The sequence below is a fragment of the Calonectris borealis genome, chromosome 1 (assembly GCF_964195595.1).
Source record: "Calonectris borealis chromosome 1, bCalBor7.hap1.2, whole genome shotgun sequence".
Classification (NCBI taxonomy): domain Eukaryota; kingdom Metazoa; phylum Chordata; class Aves; order Procellariiformes; family Procellariidae; genus Calonectris; species Calonectris borealis.
This window is the reverse complement of record NC_134312.1, coordinates 143,476,622-143,500,123: the sequence shown is the minus strand read 5'-3', so window position 1 is coordinate 143,500,123 and position 23,502 is coordinate 143,476,622. Positions and strand designations below refer to the sequence as shown.

Sequence of the window (23,502 nt, the reverse complement as noted above, 5' to 3'; positions counted from 1 at the left end):
TTTGGTTCTGACCTTCACTTAAAATCTCTGGATAAAAGTTGACGTATAAAACTAACGTTATGATAGAAACAACATAATGATCATGAATGCCAAGTGTCTGCATTAGAACAAGCTGACATTCATTATAAAGTGTCTTAAAGATCAATGACACTTAAGGAAAAAAGCTGCAACTTTTAAAACTGCTTAAAAAAGAGTAAGTTATATGTACAAAGGTGGTGTAAGTTCAACATGCCACAGACAGAACGCGCTCACCAGGGAAAGTCTTTTTTTTTGTTGAACAAAAAATGAAAACTCAACTCTGCACAAGGTTAAAGATTGTATTTTAATCACAGACTGAAACATCATGATTTACAAAACTGATGGTTAGATTTAAAACCAACCACTACATCTTTCCGTGGGAATACTCCCCCCACACCCCAGCTGACTAGGGGTTCAAGCGAAGAACAGAGCTGTTCATGTTTGCCTTTGGGACTGAACAGTGATTTCCAGGATGATGACTGATGCTGCAAGAATTCACCTAAGATGCTTGTCAATACATTTCATTTACCCAGCTGGAAGTGGCTTCTTCTAGGGAACTCTGCTGGATTCATCAGAAATCCCAACCATCTTGCAGCTTTCTGTCCAGAGCCTTCTCTGCAGCTCTTCATCATACGCTACGTCAGCCGATTTTGTCCTTTCCTCATTGTAAAGGTAGCAGGCGCCAGCTCCTTCCATCTCGGGTGATACTGCTGCATAGATGCTTGTAGAGGCTCCTTCCTCTGGAGTCTACAGAAACAAAAAAACCACAAATTCAGGAAAGGCAGGTACAATAGCAGAATTACATTATACCGTAGCACCTTACCAGTGACAATCAGCTTCCCTAGTTTTGCATCACATTTGCGGTCCTTATGCAAACCTCAAGCTGGCAATGATAAAAATGCCACCTATCCAACTGGCAGAGTACAGTCCATTTCTATAGCAGTGCTATTTTGAGATAGCTTACAGCCACAGAACAGATATATGGAAAACTCTGGTCCATTTTTTCAAGAGCTAGTCAGATGGAGCATACAAAATAATTGATTTAGTTTTCACAGTTAGAGCTAATAAACCCAAAAGCAAATATTAAAATCCTAGCTTAATTATTCATTTTGCAAGGATGAGAGGATCTGTACTCTGCCTTAAGGAGACAAAGGCTATGCTGTATGCGCAATGTGTTCATGGTAACAACAATATGACATGAGCAAAGGATCATGGAAACCACGACAGCAAATTAAGATTCCGCAGTTCAATCCAAGCAGGCAGGTAAACCAGGGAATTGCATTTTACACAGAGCAGAGTTATCAGAGTTCTGCAGTGTCATAAAGCAAAATGGTGAAAGATCTATAATGACTGATATATCATGAGTATTAAATGAAAATAAATAAGTGACTAGCTTAGAGTGATAACTCTTTTCATCCCGAGGATATGCAAAACATTTCCGTTTTGCATTCAGCAGGATCACACAACTATCACTGAAATTATCTCAATGGCATTTTTTTTCTTTTATTGAAGGGCATATCTAAAACACAATATTTGATACGTTTTGTCTTTATCAGTGATATAATTACGACCAATGCCTGTGTCATTGTGTCATTTTACAATCCTTGCGGTCATTCTCTGAGTCATTAACAGTAGCAATGCTGCTCATAGCTTTGTCTGTTGCACCTGACAGGATGTGTCTTCCTGAAGAACTCACCTGATGAATGACACAGTATTGAATAAGTTACTTGGTGCCTAATTTAAAAAGTCATTTGAAGCTTTTTGTGACAAGGTGCAGATATTTTAAAAAAAAACAACTCCTCTGTTTTCTCACTGCACAATAAATACAACACAACTTATTAGAAACAATTAATTTATCTGATGCATCTGGCATTTGGTCTCATTTACAAATAAGTTAGAGTCATGTCACACCATCACACGATAAGACAAGGTTACCCAAACCGCAACCTCTCCGGCTGCCGCCGGGACAGAGCACCCTCAGCATCTGCGAGGGAAACACATTCCCTGCGTGACCACAGGCACATTCCCCAAAAAGCGAACTGCTGAGGAAGAAACGTGCCCTGCTGAGGTACTTCCAGGCACAGAGGCTCCGCTGGCTCCATGCCAAGCCCTTGATCAAAGGTGTTTAAGCTGAAGGAAAACTACTGATGCCAACAGGCTGCAAAGAGCAGGAATACCACCATACTTTCCTTCAATGGCCACAAAATAGCCAGCTTTTACTATCAGTTACCACACAAAGACAGCATGTCCTGTTCCAAATACCACCTAATGAAATAAGATGATAACTTGGCTATCCAACGGGCTATTCTCTCAGCAAAATATCAGTCAGTACGTTAAAAAAAAAGTCAGGTCTAGGTAACTGCTAGAATATTTTTTATTTTTTAAGAAGATGACTGTACTGTGAAATACTATCTAGAAACACTTACAAAGTGCTTATTTACCTTAGTTTAGTATTCTGCTACTACCTCACCCTTCTTCATCTTATGGAAAATAGTGCTATTCACATCCAGCAGATTATTTAAACAACATAAAGCTATGTGCATGCATAATTCTTTGCAGGATCAGGATGACTCCAAAAAGTTGGAGTCCATATGCTCACACAGTGGCTACTACCATGATCAGCTATGATGCAATATAAAATATCTTAATACTGTAAAGCAGAACAATGATCAATATGAGCATTCATATTTTATGCAATTTATTCTGGATGACAGAGAGAAACCATAAGTTTTTAAGGTACTGCTGTGCTTTACTTAAAAATCTAGTGACAGAGATAAACCATTACTTCATGCAGTGGTTCACTGGACGTTATGTTCCTGTGTTCAACAGCTCTCCAGCACAAATAAGTATAAATGTCAATGTCAATGACTCCCAAATCTTAATGACAATGCCTCAAAACTAAAATGCTTTTAAAAATTTATCTGTGGGAGGAATTTGTGTGATTATGTTCTTATGAGCAGGGCTTTCTACAGCCTGAGACTGGTCTGTATGGATCTTCCTACAGCATCAGAAATACCATGTGTACCATGTGCCTTTGCTGATTTGATGGGAAGGTTCTCCCTGGATATGCAGGTTTTATCAAGATTTTTATTTTTTCATGATACGTCATGAAAGTTCCCCACCAGAGGGGATCTATTCAAAATAATAACAAATACATTAAATAAAGGCTATGTACGAGTTGAAAGACAGTTGTTGGTTTTATTCATGCAGCCCTAGTAGGCTTTTATCAAACCATTTTATACAGCAAATTGTTTCCTAGTCTTCAATACAAAGAAAATATTGAGCAGGTTCAGACAATAATAAATGTGCTTACATGGCCACACCGTGACCGGTCTATAAGCACAGTGACATCGTCACCATCCATTAAAGTCAGCTTGTGTAACTTTTCACAAGATTTAATTTGTTTTTCATCCTGTCCACCATATCTAATATGCTGAGTAGAAGGTTCTATGCAAAATTACTATTTAGTTTCTATCACCTGTTGCTAAAAGCGATTACCTAAACACATAAGGAAAAAAAATACTGTAATACATTAAGCAATTAGTGTATAATAATTTAAGCTAAAGGAAAACAATTTTTCCAGTGCAACGGGGAGCAGAGTTGCATATGTATGATTAATTAATTGTCTTATCCTATCTTCTGAGTGTTTAATTAATGCTGAAAGCTTTATGTTCCCTTACTTGAGGACCTCTTCATTGTTTTGGCATGTTTTCTGTTTTCATGAAAGTAAAAAGGAAACCCTACATCAGGAGTCCCCTTGTCTTCCAGCTGGGTGGATGACCTACCTGTTTTGAGAGGCTGGAAGAAAAGCACATGCTCTGATTCCACCTCTGGATCAAGCCCATACCTGCCCACACACAGTCACGACTCCTTCCCAAAGTGTTGGCTCTACAACACACCCGTAGATCAGCTGCAACACACACAGACACGCAGACACACGCACGCGCGTCCTGCCCGTGTACCAGCACCTGAGGAGCTCTTGGGAAGGAAGAAGCTGGCAGCAGGTTGCAACCACTGGAGCAATTCATGAGCATCTGGACAGGGAGCAGGACTATTTGTTCCAGCAGTGGCAGCCCCACTCCTGGTTGCCAACTTTCCTGGGAGACCCATAGCTCTTCTTTTACCACATGACGGCCCATCAGAAGATGAGGAGGAACCAGAAAGCCCTTGGAAAAGAAAACGACCACAAGCAGGAGACTACTGTCAAAGCAACACGTCTGACCCATCCTTTGATATCAATGGCCTCCTAGGAAGGAGAGCCCCTCACAGGCCAGAGAAATCACCAGCCGGTGGCTGAATACCTTGATCTGTAAAACCCAGGATGCTTTTCACGATGCTCCATACAAACAGGAACAAGTTCCCGTCTTTGGGACTCTGAAGTATTATACCAAACAGTTGCAGGTACACAGGCATTAATAATAAGTATCATTCAAATCACAGGGGAGGATACTCTACACGTTGTCAGAATTTAAAAAAAACCAAACCAAATAGTAACAGAATAATATACATACACATAGGATCAGTAATATCTTGTTCATGAATTGGCTGGACTTGTCCTAAGACAAGAGGGTTTCCTATAAATTGCATGATGCTTCTTCACTCTTCAGTTACTAGCTTATTTGTGCTGAACTTTTTTTAAATTGGATTTTTGTTTACAAATTATTATATTATTAGTATCCGAGCAACTGTAATTAATACCTTTGTCATATCCAAGTAAAACTGATTTCTGCTTAACTTTCTCCTAGTGAAATTCTGCATCTGCAATTCATTTTACTTGTTACAGTACTGATCATGTCTTTTACTTTTACATTCTTTGGCAATTAACTATTTGTTTGCAGTATCCCTTCAACAGTAAATAAAGGTCTGACTGAAATTACATATCTTTGTATTGCTCATTACATGGGTAGGCTGTGGAAGAAGGAGAGAAAAGATTGCATGTGACCAGCTTATTTAAGCAAAATGCAGTCTATATGCACAAAATGACATTACTTTGGCACTATCTATTCCCAAAGAAAAAGACTTTTTTTTACAGAAGCTTTGGTATTTCTTTTTTTAAATATTCATCAATAGTAAGTCATCAACGTAGAATAATTCCTTCAGCATCAAATGGAATATTCTGTTCTGCGAAAACTGGGACATATACTAAGAGGGTTTGTGTTTTAGTTTTGTTTTTTTAAGACTTGCCAGATAACACATTTTGATTAATGCATTTTAAGTGCCATATAATCTTGTCAATACTAGGTGCTAATGCTCGCAAAATGTGTTAGTCAGTCCCTACAGCCATGTTGCCATGAAATGTCACATCCTTTTCATTTGTCTACAATAGGCACAACAGCTTAACTCTTTGGAAATCGAGTGTCTGCAGCAGTTATACATGATGGCTTGGTGGTGCTTCCCTTGTTAATCCATGTCCTCATCCAGTTCCACCTCCACCTGACTTCACCGCTCAGAGCCCTGGGCAGACAGTATGGTATGTCCATCAGAAACCACAGAAAATTGGACAGGAAACAAAACTAATAAGGTCCTATAATTCCTCTTCTGCCATCCATTCATTTTCCTAGTACCATTTTCAGTAACTACCAGCAAACAGTGAAAACCTTGCTATGTGTCTTAAACTCTATGACAACCAGTTTGAATGGACGGCATTCATATACTTCAAATTGTATTGGTTGACAGAGTGGGCCATATGATTGAAAAAGCAGTAGTGATACAACCCATGGTATCAGAGGAGAACTTACTCTGGAATAGCTCCCCCTCGCCCCAGTCCATCAGCTGATTGTACTTGGTTTGTACTTTATGACTTCAGGATGCTGCCATCTTGAGAGACGGTAGGAGAGAAGGTTGGGCAAAGAGGGCAGAGAGCAGGAAGCAGCTGGCAAACTCAACGACTGACATCGCAGTTGCATTTTGAGGGACATGAATGAGGGGCCAAACAGGCAGATGTGCACCCAGGACTGCCTGGTATGACGGCAAATGGTTAATGCTGAGGAAGAACATGTTAAAACACCTTTATCCATACAATTTGTGATGCAGAATACATTAAGTATTGGTGGAATGCCCCTCATCAGCAATATTAAGTAGACTGCTGTAGGAACACTCATTGACACTGGTTTTATAACGGTGGTCACACCTCATGTACTCACATCATTATGTCATGCACTTTTCAGTTCATATGGGAAATCTATTCATGGGCTGATGAGTTAAAGGAGCTTTCAGGGATTTTTTTGGCATGGGGGTTCACTCTGTGGCCTCACTTTTTTAAATGGGTGAGTATCCATCAAGCCGCTCCTGGCTCAGTAATAAGAAGACATGCCTCTGGCTAGTGACACGTTTCCCAGGTTCCAGCTAGGAAGACACAACAAGCACTGTACAGGCCATCTTCTGGGCCTGGGTACTCAGGCACTTTTGCCAGCATTCCTTTACTTTTCTCAACGTTAATTATTCTGGTAATGTTTTGCAAATGTTAGTATTTTACTGACTTGTTTCTGGACTGAAAAACTCTGTATATAGAGAGTTTTCTGCCTTTTCTGTTTTTCCTCAGGAAAGACAACAATCGTCTGGGTTACCTGAACAGTACTATGCATATGCACAGTGGGGCTTAGCAACAAGAATGAGAAGAAGAAATTACTGTTACTTGCTACAGCAAAGACTTTCATCTACTTGCTGGCAGCTAATGGAGGGGTGACACCCAGTCACCCTCAATGCACTGCTTGACTCTCAAGAACAAAGGCAAATATGAAGCCACCGCAACACAGAATAGTTTGAAAACTGTCAGAAATGGAGTAGCTGGGATTGCATTCCCATGAATATCAAAGTAAACAAACTTGTGAGAAACAAATTACCTGTGTTCCAGGGAGCACCGATTACTATGATCTGTGAACTGCCGAATCATTTCAAAACCAGGTTACTTAAGGGTGCAAGACTCCGAGGTGAAATAACAACAGCTGCTCTGGTGTCCCAGCCTCCTCGTGAAGGCATGGGCTGCGTGCGCTCAACGCTTGTTGTGTAACTTCTGCAGTCTCTAGACCTCCTAACGTGATCATTGCTTTGAAAATTTCGGCCAAAAAGTAATCAGTTGAAACACCGAGTATGAAAACAAAGGCCAGAATGGAAACCATGACGCAGGTGTACGGACGTGTTCAGCAATCTTTGATCAATAAGGCTGTAACAGCTGACTGTACGCCCTGGTGAGACCTGTGGCCAGGACCAACTGTCAGACCCCTAGGAAGCCAAAGACGCCGGAGAGGTCTGGCAGTACAGCTTTTCAGACATCTCTGCCTTCACTGAAAAGCCCTGGTTTCCATCTCTCTCTCTCCTCCTATTCTTTCTTATGTAGCTCACTATTATTCTCTTTCTATCCAATTTCTGCCTTGATTAGAGACCAGAAAGAGATAGAGATGTTTTATTGAATATACAGTTCTCCCTAGAGACCCAGTCAGCACCATCAAATTAATTTCTCTTCAATCCTCAACTCTCGGCAAAGAGAATTCTTTAATAAATTCACTGCATAATAAAATTCTTTAGATGTCGTCTTTAAAAAAGACAGCAGCTACAAACAGAAATGGCTGAGTTAAAATGTGAAGCCTTTCTCTTGACAATGTTGTGGCTACAGAGAAATAATTTCTGAATCAAAGATATGAATATATAATAAAAGACAAAACGTTGATGAATTAAGAACACAAGGCAATTTTCAAACTAAAAAAATACCAAAATGTTGAAGGAAAGGAGCTTTTATAATATGAATAATTCATGCCTATTCTGGGAAAAAGAGAAGCTTTTCCCTGAGCATCCTAGCACAAGACGCTGTAAAGAACAGAAGCAGAGATAGCTGGCAAACAAAATTATCAAATCCTGAATCTCTCCTTCCCCTTCTATTGAAACCAAATTTTCTGGAAATATTTTTCCAAAAAATCCAGGTACACAGAGAGCCTCTTGGGAAGCCTCACCTCATCTTCACATCAGCCCCACGTAGGTGGCTGGGAAAGCTGTAAACAAAGTAGACCATGGAAGAAAGGACTGTCCCCAAAAAACTGCTCAGGGAGCCCAAGGAGCAGGCAGGCACACAGCCTTGAATGCCTGATTTCCCATGAATCTTTTGATGGAGTCAACGGTGGAAGGTTTCAATTTGTTTTGTGTCAGAGCAATGCCTTCTGAGAAATCTGTTTTGCTGGAAAATCACCAAGCAGCTCTACTCTGAAGCCCCGGCATGGCTCTTCTGTCAGACTCAAAACATGAGCAAAGGTTTACTGAGGATGACAGTGACCATGGCTCTGAACCCTCCTCTTCCAAAGCAGCTGCTTCAGACTAAGCAGGACATCATGGGTCATTTCAAACAGCATCAGATGCCTATGTTATCAGGCAGCTGAATGAAGACCCTCTTGGCTGGCCACACTTTCTGGGCCACACTTTTCTGGGGCACACAGTCTCCATTGACTTCAAATAGCAGCTTCAATAGTGAACTCTCTTGCAGATACCACAAAAATAAATTTATGTGTCTTAATTTTAAACTGAATCTCTCTCACTTAGAAGTGCAACATAACCTTAGTGATTTGAGCAGGAGTGGATCCATACTTTTCTATGGATCCATACATTTTCTAAGCAGTTGAAATGAAGGACTATAAGAGCAATGTTTAGTTTTAAGCAATTTTCAAAACGGAAACAAGAACCCAACTTTACATGGCTGAATTTGAGCAGGGACTTGAAACTTTGGGTCAAAGTCATTAATCATAACTGAATCCTTTGTTCATTTTGTCAGGTGCATTGAGGAAGATTACTTTGCCTGAATGTTGATCCCTAAGCTCGCTTTGCAGTAGACAGCAATGTCTTCAAAGTCAGAACTGAGATATCGCTGCAGCCGCTCAAATCACATTACACTTCTTACCTCACTCAGCTCAATAACAATATGCAAAATTTGACAGAGAGGAGCCTGTTGCCCCGGACATTGCGTAAACATCCAGCCAGAGACAGTCACTTGCTGGAAGAACATCCAGTCTCTAGGAAATAAGGCAGGCAAAACAGGAGGAGAGGGCCAAGAGCGTACACGTACTTCACAAAATGCCGGAGCCTCTTCTGGGAGCGTGGCACTCGGGTTAACCAGCCCTCTGGAAACCAGGTGATGTCCCGGAGCTACCTATTGCTGAGGACGCCTGACTTAAATCACTCAGAATTGTCCTGGGTATCTTTGCATTATATGGGATTTTCTGCAACATCTCTATTCAGACAGGCAAGTGATTTACTGAAGCAAATGCGCAAGTCAGGAGAAGCGATGAGGAAAGAATGAGCCTCCTAAATCCTAATCCTGATGCCTTACGCACTAGGCTGTTACTCCTTTTCTGTGTTTGTGAAGGAAAATACACCATTTATTTGTTTACTACCAGCTCTGTGGCCATAATTACAGTATCATGTGAGCAATTCAATATAATCTTCTTCATTCTGAGATGTAGACTGATCCATCATTAAGTGAGAATACTTAATTACAGCTTAGTATTCATGGTAGATATATGCTAAGAAACCATCCTGTTATTTTTATTAACTATGCACGGCTTTAATTCTACTGAGTTTTGAACTATTACTATCTGAGAAATATGAATAAGAGCATAAGACAACTACTCCCTCCACCAAAGCTCTTGGAGAGGCAACCTCTTTGACAGGTAGTGGCTGGAATATCTGCACCATCTAATAATATATGCCCGATTTTTTAGTTGAAAACACAATTTAAATATGAATCAAAATGTGAATGGACCAAAATTAAAGAGGACTTAAAACAACAAACAACAATGAAAGCTTTAGGGCTTTCATTCTCTATGCATTATCTTATACCAGTACATGGGTCATCTTTAGCTTGCTGAATTCTTTTAAATGATGCCAGATTTTGGCAATCAAAATGAAACAACACAGAAAAGCACACAGGCGTGTTTACATTTGAAATGGTAGCTGCATTTTTACCAACCCCAGCGGGCAGGAGACACAGCAAGGCTCTAAGTGCCCAAGAGGATGCTCCTGAGCGCATATACCGCTGAAGAATTTATTTTATTACCTGCCTGCTCACGCAAAGTAAAATGTCTTTGCCGGCTTTTGCTGAAAGCACAAGACTTCAGGCATAAGATATATGGCCACTTCTGACTTGTAGCCCCCCACCATCATCTCTACTCTTTTACTTACTGTTTAACGTTTGACAAGTCACTTTGCCCATATATCTCGTTTTCCCTTCTCAGAAAATGGGAACTGACATATCTCCAACTTCACAACCTTCTTATAAGGGCTGTTATTTTTTTAAGGCTTATAAGCGCTCAGAACGGGCATGGAACTCCTAAATATTTAAAAGATAACCACAATATAGCAAACCTTTACGAACTACAAAGAGATCAAAAAGCATTAAGACTGTACAGAACATAGACAAAATGAAATAACCCAAAATTACACAGGCCAGCAGCTATTTCACAGCCTCTACTGTTTAAATCGCTACAACCCCTGTTTTGCACCCCAAACATCAGCGGGGCTATTCCCACCCGTGGGCTCTGCCGGGCGGTGGGGCTGGGAGAGGCTGGCTGCCAGCCCAGGTTTCTCACCTGCCCGCTGGAGGCACTTGCTGAAACCAGGCGGCTCAGGTGAGAAGGTGCAAATCCCTTCCTGGATCGGCGGGTAAGGTCAGCAGAGGACACTCCTCCTCCAGGACTCAGGCAGGCCATGTGCCTGCGCTAGCAAAGACGGGGAACAGAAGCCATAAAGTGCACAAACTAACCCAAAATGACTACAGGGTGTTACATCTCTGCATTAATAGCATGCAAGATGAAAATATGCCTGGGAAGATGGGAGAGATGAAAGCAAAAATACACTTCCCCCCAAATTTCTCAAGTCTATGTTGCAGCGGCGTGCTAGCTGGGCTGCCACACGCCCCACTGATGGGTCGGGGGGCCCACGCACAGCCCCGCGTCCGGGGCCACGGAGGTGGCCAGTCAACAGCAGAGCAGTCTGCTCGCCACAAAGCTCTTGCGTGGAAGAAGAGACATCACCTCGGAGCGCTTATCCTCGCCCTGGGTCTCAGCCTTTGTCTCCTTTTCCCTTTCCCTGCCTCCGAGCCTTTCTGCAGGACTGAAACGTCACAGTCTTGCAGAGGCTGCACTGGCTGGAAGGAAGAAGTTTCGAGCAGATCACCAAATACCATTTAGCACCAATGCCCCAACTGCTCTGGGTTTCTGTTTTCTATATAGTTATTGTGTTTAAATTATAGTTTTGCAATATTCCCCAAGCTGAGAGGAGAAAGCCCAAATTGGAAGACAGATAAAAGTGGTGGGGAGGGAAGGAATCTTATTCTGCAAATTTATGCTTCCTGTAATTCCAGTTGCTGGCAATTTCAGTATTTAATCTGGAACGATAAACCAAAAGGATATAAACAAGTGGGTTAATTTAGGTCTGAACTGAGCGACATACTCCAAAGATGGAAAACAAGAAGAGTAGACTAATTTTCTATAGTTATTTTAGTGAAAGAATAGAAATAAGTGAGAGTGGCTCAGATTTTCTAATCCTATCTTTCTGACAGATACAGTAAACAGAATTAGTTAGTTCAAGTCAGTAATTACAGATTATACATCCTTGGTTTTGATAAGAAAAATGTGCCCAATAAGTTCAAGGTATTTCTGTTTAAGTAATAAAACCCTTTAAAAATGACAGTTCTCTTCATTTTAATTAAACTCATATTTCATCTGGAAGCAGCTTCTAAAAAAAGTAAAGAAAAAAATTAGTCATCTTGTAAACAAAACTACCGTTTCCCATTTTCTATCACAACAGAATGCTAAAGACATGAATTCACAGATAGATTCTGAAACCATATGATTATGGAGCTGTTTATGTAGCTTATCCTCTCAGTTACCCGAGAGAAGTACTAAAAATAAAGGCAAAGGCTATATTCAGTTGCAAATTGACATATCTGAATGCTTACTAACCCACCAGAATTAACCTGTTTTTAACAAAATAACTAAAAATGCAAATGCAAAGGAGGACTGAATCTTATTATTCAAATCAAGCTTTTTATTGTGTAGACTGAAAGTGAGTTTAAGCTCTATAACTTAAATCCCTTTGCTTAAATCAATCAACCCCGGGGCTCTTTACTGTCCACCAAGGAACCTTCAGTTGAGAAGAGCCCCAAAGAACATGTATAACTTTAGACAGGCAAATAGTGCCATTGATTCAATGAGATTAGTCATGTTTCTAAAATTACGTCAGACAAGATCTGAGGCATCGTATCTTTTACCGCAGAGCTCGTTATAGAGGAAGCAAACACGCAAACTCTCAGCCACACAAATGCCTCCCAAGGTCTGAAATGGAAGCAAAAAACTTCCATCTTGAAAACAATTCCTCGTCAGTTTAAACTCACCACATTTGATCAGCCTAATGGTCTGAAAGAAGGGCAGGTTGGTAGTCATAGTGCAGGGAGGGATGTTAGCCTGCGGAGGGGTGATTATTAATTTGCAAGGGGACAGAGAGAGGAAACCAAAGGTGGCAGTCCTTGCCAGTGGAACGGATAAAGGAAAGCAGGGAAGTGGGATGTACTGAAAATTGTTAAGTACTAGGAAGTGGCAAGACCCAGATTTACTATCCACTGCATTTGTTAATTTTAATATCCAGGCTTATTTCTAAGGTGTTTTGTAAATCTTCGTTAAAGTAGCAGATGGAGTCATTAATTTGTGAAAAATGCCTCCCCTGCGAAGGCCAGGACTGGATTTGGTGACAGATGTGGTCCTTCCCGTGTTCCTGTTTCCTTTGCCGGATGACAGAAGTCACGGCAAGTGTCATGTTGCTGTACAGGTGACATGGTATACCCCAGTCCTGTGTGAATGACTAAACCGACTGTCCTGGCTCGTGTCGCAAGAAGAATTGGTTCAAGTTCCAAAAATGAGATTCACAGTGGCAAATCTCATTACCTGAAGAAGGACAACAAAAAACTGGAAAGGAGGAAAACATTTAATTCCTTCCACACCTGAAGTCTTTCCCCAAACAAACCAAAAAACCCCCACCAAAACCCCCCAAAAAACAACAAAAAAAGAAGTTGTGGGGCAAGAATCTTAAAAAATCTTCATATTCCTTTTATTTCATTCTTACATAGCTCCTGCCTCTGCAGATACCTTCTGATACTGGACTGATTAAGGGCATAGGTAGCTATGACCCAGAGACACACTTGCAGAATTATCAATAGCCAAAATAACACAGTGAGAGTTAACCTTTTCTTTTTATTAAGTGCCCCAGGAGAGTTTCTGTTGTGCTTGTATTCATAGGGCTTTTTGACTAAAAGGTTAGAGCAGTTGTTTAGAATGGGAAACAAATACTGTGAGGTTTTGCTGTTCGATAAATACATGTTTCGGACTCATCTGGTGCTGAAATAATTCGCTTTGTTTAGGGAGCCTGTATTGAACTACGCTCTTTGGTAATGCCATTTTGCTACACGCGTCCGTTTGCCTTGAGAGTCCAATCAATGAGCCCTCCCCGCTCGCCCGCTCGCGGTGATACACTGCAAACAGCGATGCTCCAGATGATTAAACTTCTGCTTCCCAGGAAAAATTCCAGTTGAATTAATGTAGAACTGTGCTGCGGTTTAGTAACTGCTTTTAACTCGTAAAAATACGGGCTGAGGTCTGAGCAGAGGCTTGAATGCCAGCGCGGACCGTCTGCCCCAGCCCTCCCTGCTGCCTCACCCGCCCGCCGGCCTGGCAGCTTGCTTAAAATTCTGCTCTTCACCTGCAAGTCTGCACAGCTCTGCAGCCGCCTATTGTTATTTAATATGTACTTCACAGCGGAATTGAATTGTTCCAATCAAGACTAGGGCTCTGCTTCCCTAGGTGGTATGCAAAGCACGTCTGCAGTCTAAACTTTCACCCATTTCTCCGCCTGCCCTTTCATCACGCTCCACGACAGCCTCGCAGATAGTCCCAGCTGTTATTCATTCCCGTTTTCTCCCCCTAAATTCCTAAATGCCTCTTGCCAGGCGCTCACCGCAACCTCACTGTGCGCGGCTCCTGCATCAGCGTGCCAGGCACTTGTCCCCGTTGGGTCAGATCCCTTTCTGTAGCCCATATGCCATGTAGAGGAGGGTCTCCTCAGGGGCTCCCCGTGCAGCACTGACACTCGCCCTCCTTGGATCACCCATCTGCGTCACCTTCAGAAACCAAAAAGGGGGAGAGAGCAGCCTTCAAAGCGTGAGCTCTTGGGGCAGACGGCTCTTCCCATCTCTGGAGCAAACAAAGGAGCAAGCCCAAGCCTTTTGATAGTACAGAAAGAAGAGGGAAATATTAGGTGAAATCTCGTCAATACCTTGACCCGGCCAAATCTAAGAAGATAGAAGAAACGGTGGGTCTGCAAGGAGTGCCAAGCCCTTAGAGCAGGGCAGAAAACGAGGCTCCTCTTGCAGCAAAATCGCGAGAGGCATTGAAACGGTGGTGTGACGGCATGTTGCATTGCTGGATGCGTGGGGCTGCGGGGAAGGAGTGCGAGCGGGGCCAGTCTCAGGGCGTGGAGGCCACCAGCATCAGCCACAACCCCTGCCGCTGCTCGGCCCTTCCCGAGGCGTGAGCCGCCTCTGCGGCCAGAGGGACGAGCTGCAAAGCCCACTTTGCTCTGCAAACGTCTGTTGAGCTGATGTGGCTAGTTTTTAGTCCCTGAGCTCTGTAAGGGAGCCACAATTGAGAAGCAAGAGTTTCCCAAGCAGCACACTTTTTATACAAAAATAATCTAAGTGTTTGGTTTTTACCAATTATATAAACTCCTCAGTGACCAAAACATAACTGACCTTTACTTTTAAATCTGAACTCAATAAAAGAGGATTACAATTGTTTGTGAACTTTGCAAAGTCTGTAACATGGCTCGGGGAAAAAAAACCTTAATTTATATTTGTCTAATCCCTAATAGCTGCTGACAGTCTGTGAAACAAATAGTTTTAATTATTTTCTCCTTGCTGAATCTCAGGTCTTATCATTTAATCAAAAAATAGCACATTACCGAGAATTGGGATCAAAAGGAGAGTCATACAGAACGAAAAACAGGAAATTACATTAGCACCAAACAGTGACAAATACGTCCTTCTTATTGCAGCCTGTCCTGAGACAGCAGAACATTTACAACTCTCCCATCAAAAAAAAAACCTAAACAACAACAAAAAAGCCCTTAAGACTTTTTCCATTTATCCTGAGACTTATGGCTATTGAAAATGTCAGTGTGGTCTCTGCAATAAAAAAAAAATTCTAAAGACTCCTTTCAGTTATTAATGAACAATGAATGGATCTTACACACTGGTGTAAAATAACTGCTACTTATTTTTTTTATCGGAATTACTGATGCATGAAAATGACTATAGAGCTAATCAATAGGTAATGACTATATTTCAGGAGTAATGCTCTGTTCAGAGGAAAAAAATGGCTGCAATTCTCAAACAATTATTGACACCATGAAGCACGTGAATCAATGCCCACAAGAGGTCTGCACATTACTTAAAATTTCTTCAGCAATATTTGCCTTTGTTCCCTTATCCCAGTGCAATTTTTCCCGCAATACTGTGAATATATTAAAGGTTAGTGTGAATATATTAAATACACTAGAATAAAATGCAAAAGCTAGACTTCTGATGGATAGGTCTAACAGCCAGCAGTGGCACGGCTATGACTGCAGTGCTATAGCCATCGGACTCTGTGCAAAGCTCTTTCTTGCCTAAGACATTGTCAGTCACAAAATGATCAAGACTTCACCTCTCAGGGGCCCTGAGAGGACTCCAAATTTTGAAAGTCTTCCCGGTTTCTTTTTCAGTGTGCAATGGTTTACTGCTCAGAGTAACTGGAAGTACGTGAAGTGGCCAGAGCTGGAGGTGGTGTGCCTCAACGCTTGCTGCAGTCTCCCAGGAAGACAGATTTATCACTGGCTCCTAAAATGAACCGGTAAATTCCTATTGGCCTAATTCCCTAAATACAGCCCTTCGCCTTGTTTTTATCGCCATCTCCGTGTAGAGCACGGGAAAAGCATGAACTAGTCCAAGGCACAAATCTGAATTCTCCTCTGTTAACACAGGGGAGAGAAAAACCCATCTGTTCTTCACTTGTGTAAATGAATACCCCGGACGTATAGGGCAGTGAAGAAGCCGATTACTTCTGGCTCTCACATTTTTCTACTTTTTGAGTCACATGCGGCTTGAGACGTGGCTGGTTTATAGCCTGAAATGATGTACTTTTACTTTAGGTTTTAACTGCAAATCAGTCTGCTTGCTCCAGAACAAACATCTGGTCTTTGCTCAGAAAACGAATACACGACTTCACGCCTGCCATCAGAGCAGAGCTACTCGAACACCTGACAACAGCTACCAGCAGCATCTGAGAGGAGGGAGAGATTTTCAAAGGAATAAATACCCAGCTGCGACTAGAAATCACCAGACTTGGGTGTCTTACCACAGTTCTGCAGAAGAAAACAGCAATATTTTTTAATCACTAATATAATAAAATGGAGAAATGTGGTTTGGTTCTTGAAAAATGAGGCAGATTCCTCTTCTGGTCTAAATTAATATTATGAAGAATTTACAAATAGCTGTAGATGACCACAGCAGAAAAAAAAACCCATAACCACAAACAGAAATCTGAAGAGAAAATAGCACTGAGGTACACGTTCTTACAGAAAATGTTTCCCTAAGCAAAAATAGATGCCCAAGCCAAGTATGCTCTTTAACTCCTTCTCTGAAAATGTAAACTCATTTCAAAAAAGCTCACTCAGGGTTTTTTCCTTTTATTTAGGCAAGTATGAGAAATTACAAAACGAGACAGAAGATTTTCTCAGCATACACCTCATTTGCAAGTGGTAGAGAGTTGCTCACACTTGTAGAGTTTGCTTTTGTGTAGAAAAGGAAAAAAAAATCTAGACAGTTCCCTGGCCTGCGCTAACTGCTGCTACATCAAATAAGTACAAATATAACTATTTCAAAACTATAAAGTGTGAAGGAGGCTCAGCGAAATGGAGGTGAGAATATAGCCCAGAATATATTGACATAATTTTAAAATAAACAGAAAAAATGTATTTATGGGGTAAGGAGCAGGAAAGGAAGCTGCTATCCCAAAGCTTATGCACCTGAGCGTGCTGCCCTGCCGGCTCCCGGTTTTCTGGCTTAATTTAGAGAAAAGGTTACTATCATCTATCATGTTCCACGGGTTGTCAGAAAAGCCAGCCCTACATATTTTATCATTAAGAAGCCCCACTGAAGAGGTGTTTTAAATGCTTGCAATGGAGGTTAGCTGACTACTTGCCAGCTGCACCATAGCTCTGCCCTTTCTTCCAATTCAAAAGTATATTAACCAGAGGATAATTGCAGGTGTTCTCATCCATAATCTACAGTGACAATAACAAACAGCAGATCAAATGAAAAGGATCTTGCATTTTCCAAAATACTCAGTGCTTTGTGTTTTGTTAGAGCTATTTATCTATCTTTCCTAAAAATTCTTAGCTATTGCAGATGACTGAAATTAAAAGTGAAAAAATATTATTTAAAACTACTTGATAATATATGTATAACTTGCAAGGTTACAGTAGGCTATATTTTTGCTTATGTTTTATACATATATATCATTTTGTATATGAAAAAGTTCTACACTTGAAGGTAAGTGATATTTTAAAATGCAAATTATGTAGTTTCCACAGTTTTTAGCAAAGGGACTCCAAAACATGAAAGGTACGCCAGGCTCCTGCATTTTAGATATATCTATACCTATGATAAAGGTACTATGTAACTGTAATAAGAAAATACTTGCAAAAGCCTGTTAATAAATACCTACTCTAACAAAAGTTTTACAGAAATACATGTTGACAGTGAAAACATGGAAAAATAAGAAATGAAGTTATATGCACTTAACAAAAATACCTTCCACCTCCCGCACATGAAAATAAGGAATTTTTTATGCAAGAAAGCTGTTTACATGAAGAAATATCTATTGGTACAAATGACCCAGCGATAGAGTGTTCTCTACTAGAGAAACTACGCACCGTTTACTAATTCCTTGAAGTGGCAAAAACACATACATCTCAGTGACATGATTCATAGACAGACATTTCTATCATAAATATAAAAGAAACCCTACAGGCTGCTGACAGCAATGAAAGGTGAATGAGAGATTACTGAAATACAGCTAAATTGAGGGCAACTTGAGACACCTATGTTTCAGTTCACCACACCATTTATTTCTTGACAGTTCAAATTTTCGGTATAATCCAAAGGATTTATTTTTAAATAAATATCAGAGGGCAAAGCTTTAACTCAGTAATTTGGAGCATCGACACATCTTAGCTATCATAATGGATCCATGATCAGTAGTTTGCAGCAGCAGATCTATTGCTCTGATTTGAAGGACCCACCCAAGAAAGACCAAGAACCCAGCTTTGTCCCCTCTAAAATACCACATCACCGTTTAAACAAAAAAGTCCACAAAACCCAAAAATAAAAAAGAAGGAAAATACACATTTTTTTCAAATTTTAAAACATGCAGTATAATTTCATCATAAGAAAAATATGGCAAGTAGCAGTGAAAACACCAATTCAGGTGAGGCAGACCTGCCATCACAAAACAGGAACGCAAAAATCCTGAACAGAACTCTCTGTTCTGGACGTTTTAGGAATGGAAATCCTCATTGTGCAAACCCCCACTACTCTGAACAGTGTCAGCTGGAGCTCCTCAGCTGGCTTCCAGCCACAAGCCTCCCCAAAGTTAGCCGTCTCGAAGGTACTTTAGATGCAAACCAGACAGTCAGGAGGGCACAAGATGATGGCCTTGAGCCGCTTGTGGAACCACAGGGGAAGCCACGGTCTCTCGTACAAGTGTCATGCTGCTGCTCCTGGCTGCCTGGCCTCTCCGCTGGAAGGGAACTCTTGAGCACTGACCAACTTCTAGAAGAACGCTGTGGCAACCCAGATTAGAGATTAACAGGGCAGCTACGCCAACTATCTCTACAGCTCTGTTTTCAATTTACCTTGGCCAATTTATTTTTCAATAGCATGCACAGATTTCTTGACCAGGACAATAAAAGACTTCATTTTCATTGAAGGCTCTTCAGTCTGACCCATAGCCCCATCTTTGATTTTCTCCTGTAACCCAAGAGCCAGCATGGCTGGAAGCACAGTTCAACACTGTTCATCAGCAAACAACTGGAAGAACTATTGTCTAGAAAGGCAAGGATGGAGGTGAGTGCAAGAAGTGGCATGCTTTCACCAAAAGTTTTCCTGAAGAAGGATTTGCTGGGTACCCAACACGTTCAAAATCAAAACGAATGTTTGTTGGGAAATCTTCACTTTTGGACCCTTATACTGGATTCCTTTTTTCTTTTCAACACAGGAGCAAAACAGATAAACCTGAGGAAAAATAACTGGATTCTAAATATAAAAGGAATTCAGAAGGAACAAGGGACTGCAGAGACCTCTTGGGACATCTCTGATCTCCACATATTGCAGATATCCTATCAGCTGATCTTCTCCATAAACCTATTTAAACTCCATCTTAAAAACAAGTTTTTTTATAGCTACCACTCTGTGGAAGCTTTTTCCAGAGTCTGATTCCAATAATTAGAAACAAGTTTCTTACTTCTTCCTTCTTATTTCTTTCTCACTTTCTCAAAGTAAATACATTTCCAGTCAGCTTGCTTCAATTCATTGTTGTCTTGAAAAAATTGTTTCCTTAAAAGCAACCTTACTGCTGTTTATTTTTATTAAAGGCTATTGCTAGATATCATGATATAACTTGACAATAAAGAGAAAAAGAAAAAAAAGTTGTTGCCTAGAGCTTCTGCAGAGTCAAACTGAAATCAACACACAAAAGATGTGTTGTCTTTATGGTAACAGCGACAGCACTGGTACCATCCTTGAGCAGGATGGTACCTGCTTGCATCTACATAAGCCTAATGACGCTAATGCTGCAGACGTTTTCTCTCCAGCCGGGAGAGCGTGGGACAGATTGTACGTCACATGGACGAGTGCTGCTTCTGAGCACTGGAGGTGCTTTATAACCCCCTTGGCTCCTCTGAGTAAACTGTGGTGTAGTGACCTGGAGATGACAAATCCAGGTACCTCAGCACAAACACATTTTATATTTTATCACTTTTTCAAAAAGCTGGAAATAGATGACTCACCAGCAACCTGCCTTTGACCCAGTGCTGTGCAGAGTGGGTTGAAACTCTCATAGGAGAAGTTATACAGCCAAGGTATTGGGTGATGGATATATTTTGCAGTACGAAGGGAAAAAAACCCACCTCACCACCAAAACCAAAACTGAGCACTGAGTGTATATAAAATAGTATTAACAGGGCAATTATATTTAGAAAAAAAAGACTATGTAACACTCCCTGCTTCCTGTCTTCCAGATCTGCTTCTTGAATGGATTTCAAGCAACATCAGCTGAATCTAGCATTATAAACATTTGAAGTACTTACTACCTCTGGAGACCTGCAGTCCCTCTAAAGCGATTAGGGTTCGGTGTATCTGTGCCAGCCTTAATCCACTTCCCCAGGTAATAGGCATATAAAATAGAACACATGTACCACAAACATAAACCAGGCAAGAAATATAAAAGGCCAGCCCCAGATCAAGGAGAATCTTTAAGGAGCAGGATCAGACATGTAAAATGCTTTACGTAAGGACAGTACTCCACATAGAGGATGCAAAGTCAGAGCAGATAATCCTTGCTACAAGAATACGCAATAAGATTGGGACCTGGATGCTTTTAGGTTTGTGTCTTATTTACTTGTTTAGCAGTTTCTGATCAGCAACACTTGTGCAAAGCCACTGATGAAGTACCAAAAACTTCATGGTGATGGAAGTCATCACTTTATACGCAAAGGAAAATGGGGGCCTGAGTTGTCATTACTGCTCACGATGTATGAGAGTGGTGATAACTGAACTCCTCTCTGAGAAAGCTGAATTCACAGCTTGGGCAGGCCTAAAAATAACCTTTGTACCTGGACAATGTACAACCCTGACAGAAAAAACAAGCATGCTGCCCCATACTGCCTTTTCTACATCATTCTTAGAACAGAGCCACCTGTCAAAATATACTCATAGCGTGTAATTTTATTTTCAACACTCTGAGCTCCAAAAACAATGGGACAGCTTTTCTCTTTCTAAATTTTTAATCATCTCAGGAGAGTATGCGACAAGTGGCAGATGCTGTGGAAGACTGCATTTTGCATCTCAAGAGCCTGGCAGGCAAAAATATTGAATAAGTCAATCAATACCGCCCTTCCTGAGACGCAGTCAGCCTCAGCACACTGTTGCCTGCCGCAGGGATGCGAGGCCGCTGGAGGGCCATTGCACAACGCCGCTCGCAGCAGAGCCGTGGGAACACAGGGCTGCCAGGCACAGGGCACCAACTCTGGCCCCCGCTACTCATTCAAAAAGTAACATATATACTAAATTGGATAAACTATTAATAAGATGGTAAGTTAGGCTTGTCTGTTGGCGGTGGCTAGCTCCAAGACTTTGATGAGCAATTAAGAGACATTGGGAGCAACTCTCATTTTTCCAGACCGTGCCTGAGCCTAGGACCAGCAGCAGCACCTCCTTCCTATTCCAGTGACAGAAAAGTAGGTCAGCGTGACGGGGCCAAACAAATACCAGTATAAATCCCATCCCTGATAAGCTGTCCAAGTTCATTCTTGTTTTATTGCACATTGCTCAGGTTTCATCCAAATCCTCTTCTGCATATGTTCTGTATTGCCCGCAGAGCGCCTGGTGCGTAGTAACGTAACTCCTGTGGTTACTTCCCCTCTCCAGCACTGAGATGGCAACAACCAAATGTAGTCATTTGCCCTGAAGAGACTCACAGACCCAATTTAAAGAGAATGTTTAAATATGTAATAACGTATAGAAACTACTAATTCTGGACAGATTGTATTAATGACTTGTGTTTGTGCCACATCTAGGATCAAGTTCCTTCCAGAAAAATGGGGGCTAGAGCCACTGCACCAAACTCCCTTCTCATGTTTACCTATTAAAATCCACCAAATCCCATGTATTTAGCTGAGGACGTAAAGAGAAGAAAACCAACCATGTGAACTACGTCTTGCAGTATCTCAGTACCCTTTCTAAAATGCAAACACGAACGTTTCGGGCTGTCAATCATAATTGTTATAGTCATTACTAAAGCCAGAGTTATTCAAGTGACTTCTGAATTGAAACTTTTCAAAACTCACAAATTGGTTGCTGGATGATCCTGTTATTTTAAAAAATGTATTTGTTGTTTCCAGTTCTTCCTCAAATAGTGGGTAGTGCTTGCTTTCTGTGGTTCTCTTGTTACATACATTACACTAATATAAATATACACAGGGAGTACACATAACTAGCCATTTAAATGCATGGCAATATCTATGTGATAAATCGTGGAGGCACACGATGGATTGTAAACATATATGAGAAATACATTTCATAAGTAACTGGGATTTCCTCACCTGTGGCTGCCCACGAACACATTTCCCACTTATACGGGAAATGGTCTGATACTCCAAACACCTTAGAGCTGCCATTTGAAAAACCAGCTTAATTATAGATTACTTGTGCCCCAGATATGTGAACACACCTTTCCAGTTCCTACTCTCTCCTGTGCATACTATCTTCAGTTCTTTACTAGCATCGCTGGTTTTTAAAATAACACAAATTTAATGTCCTGTATCTTGGGATGGCATTCATCTTAACTAACTCTATACCTTTATACAGCACAGACATCTACAGCTGAGCTAGTCACCAGAGGACCCCTTCGTCGTTCACACGGATAGACTGGCACTTGAAGGACTTGATTCATCTGGCCAACTGTAGATATTTGTCTTAGGATAAGACAGATCCAGTACTAGCAGTGACCATGAGGAGATCACTGGATTAACAGCTCTGATGCAGGCATTCATATTGCAGACATTTATGAACTAGACCTGTCAGAGGTGCTTTCCAGGCATGGATGCCTTAGAGCACTGGGAAAGGGGATGTTTTCAGCTTCTGGGCAGAACTTGGCATTTTTTCTGTCAACCTTTGAAAGCTCAGGATAACCATTAAAAATCGTGTCTGTGTTGTTCATGGAAGAGTTTCCTTACTTCACATTGAAAGGTTTTTCAGTCTCCTTGGATTACTGGTACATTAAAGACTGTCACATTCAGAGAGGGGGAAAGGAGTGCCTGTAAATCTCCAAAACCTCCTACAATTAATTTTTCTGTAGCGAGTAGGGGCTTTAGATGATGGGGCTCTGCAATATAAATTTTATCATCAGCATTGTTTTGTTATGGATGCATTACTCACAAGTAGTAAAAAAATAAGGAATTTAGGTAGGTCATGCCCAGAGAAATATTAATTGATGTATAATGCACACCACACCTGGTTGCAAACTGTCCGTGTGTGTGTGTGTATATACATATATATATGAATATGCACTCCCACAAGCTTTTCCTCTGCATCTGCTTATTTTAGAGATCTAATTCCAAACTGCTGCTCGCCTGCAAGCT

General features: G+C 41.1%; 1 protein-coding gene across 2 annotated transcripts in view; it reads right to left on the bottom strand.

Moving 5' to 3' along the window:
- Positions 1-303: 303 nt before the first annotated feature.
- DHRSX (dehydrogenase/reductase X-linked) overlaps positions 304-23,502 on the bottom strand; it is a 168,522-nt gene continuing 145,323 nt past the window's right edge. For both annotated transcript variants that reach the window (XM_075133966.1, XM_075133975.1), the window contains one exon: positions 304-765. In XM_075133966.1, the coding sequence (XP_074990067.1) occupies positions 568-765 (198 nt within the window). In that variant the 3' untranslated portion in view covers positions 304-567. The remainder of the gene's footprint in view (positions 766-23,502) is intronic.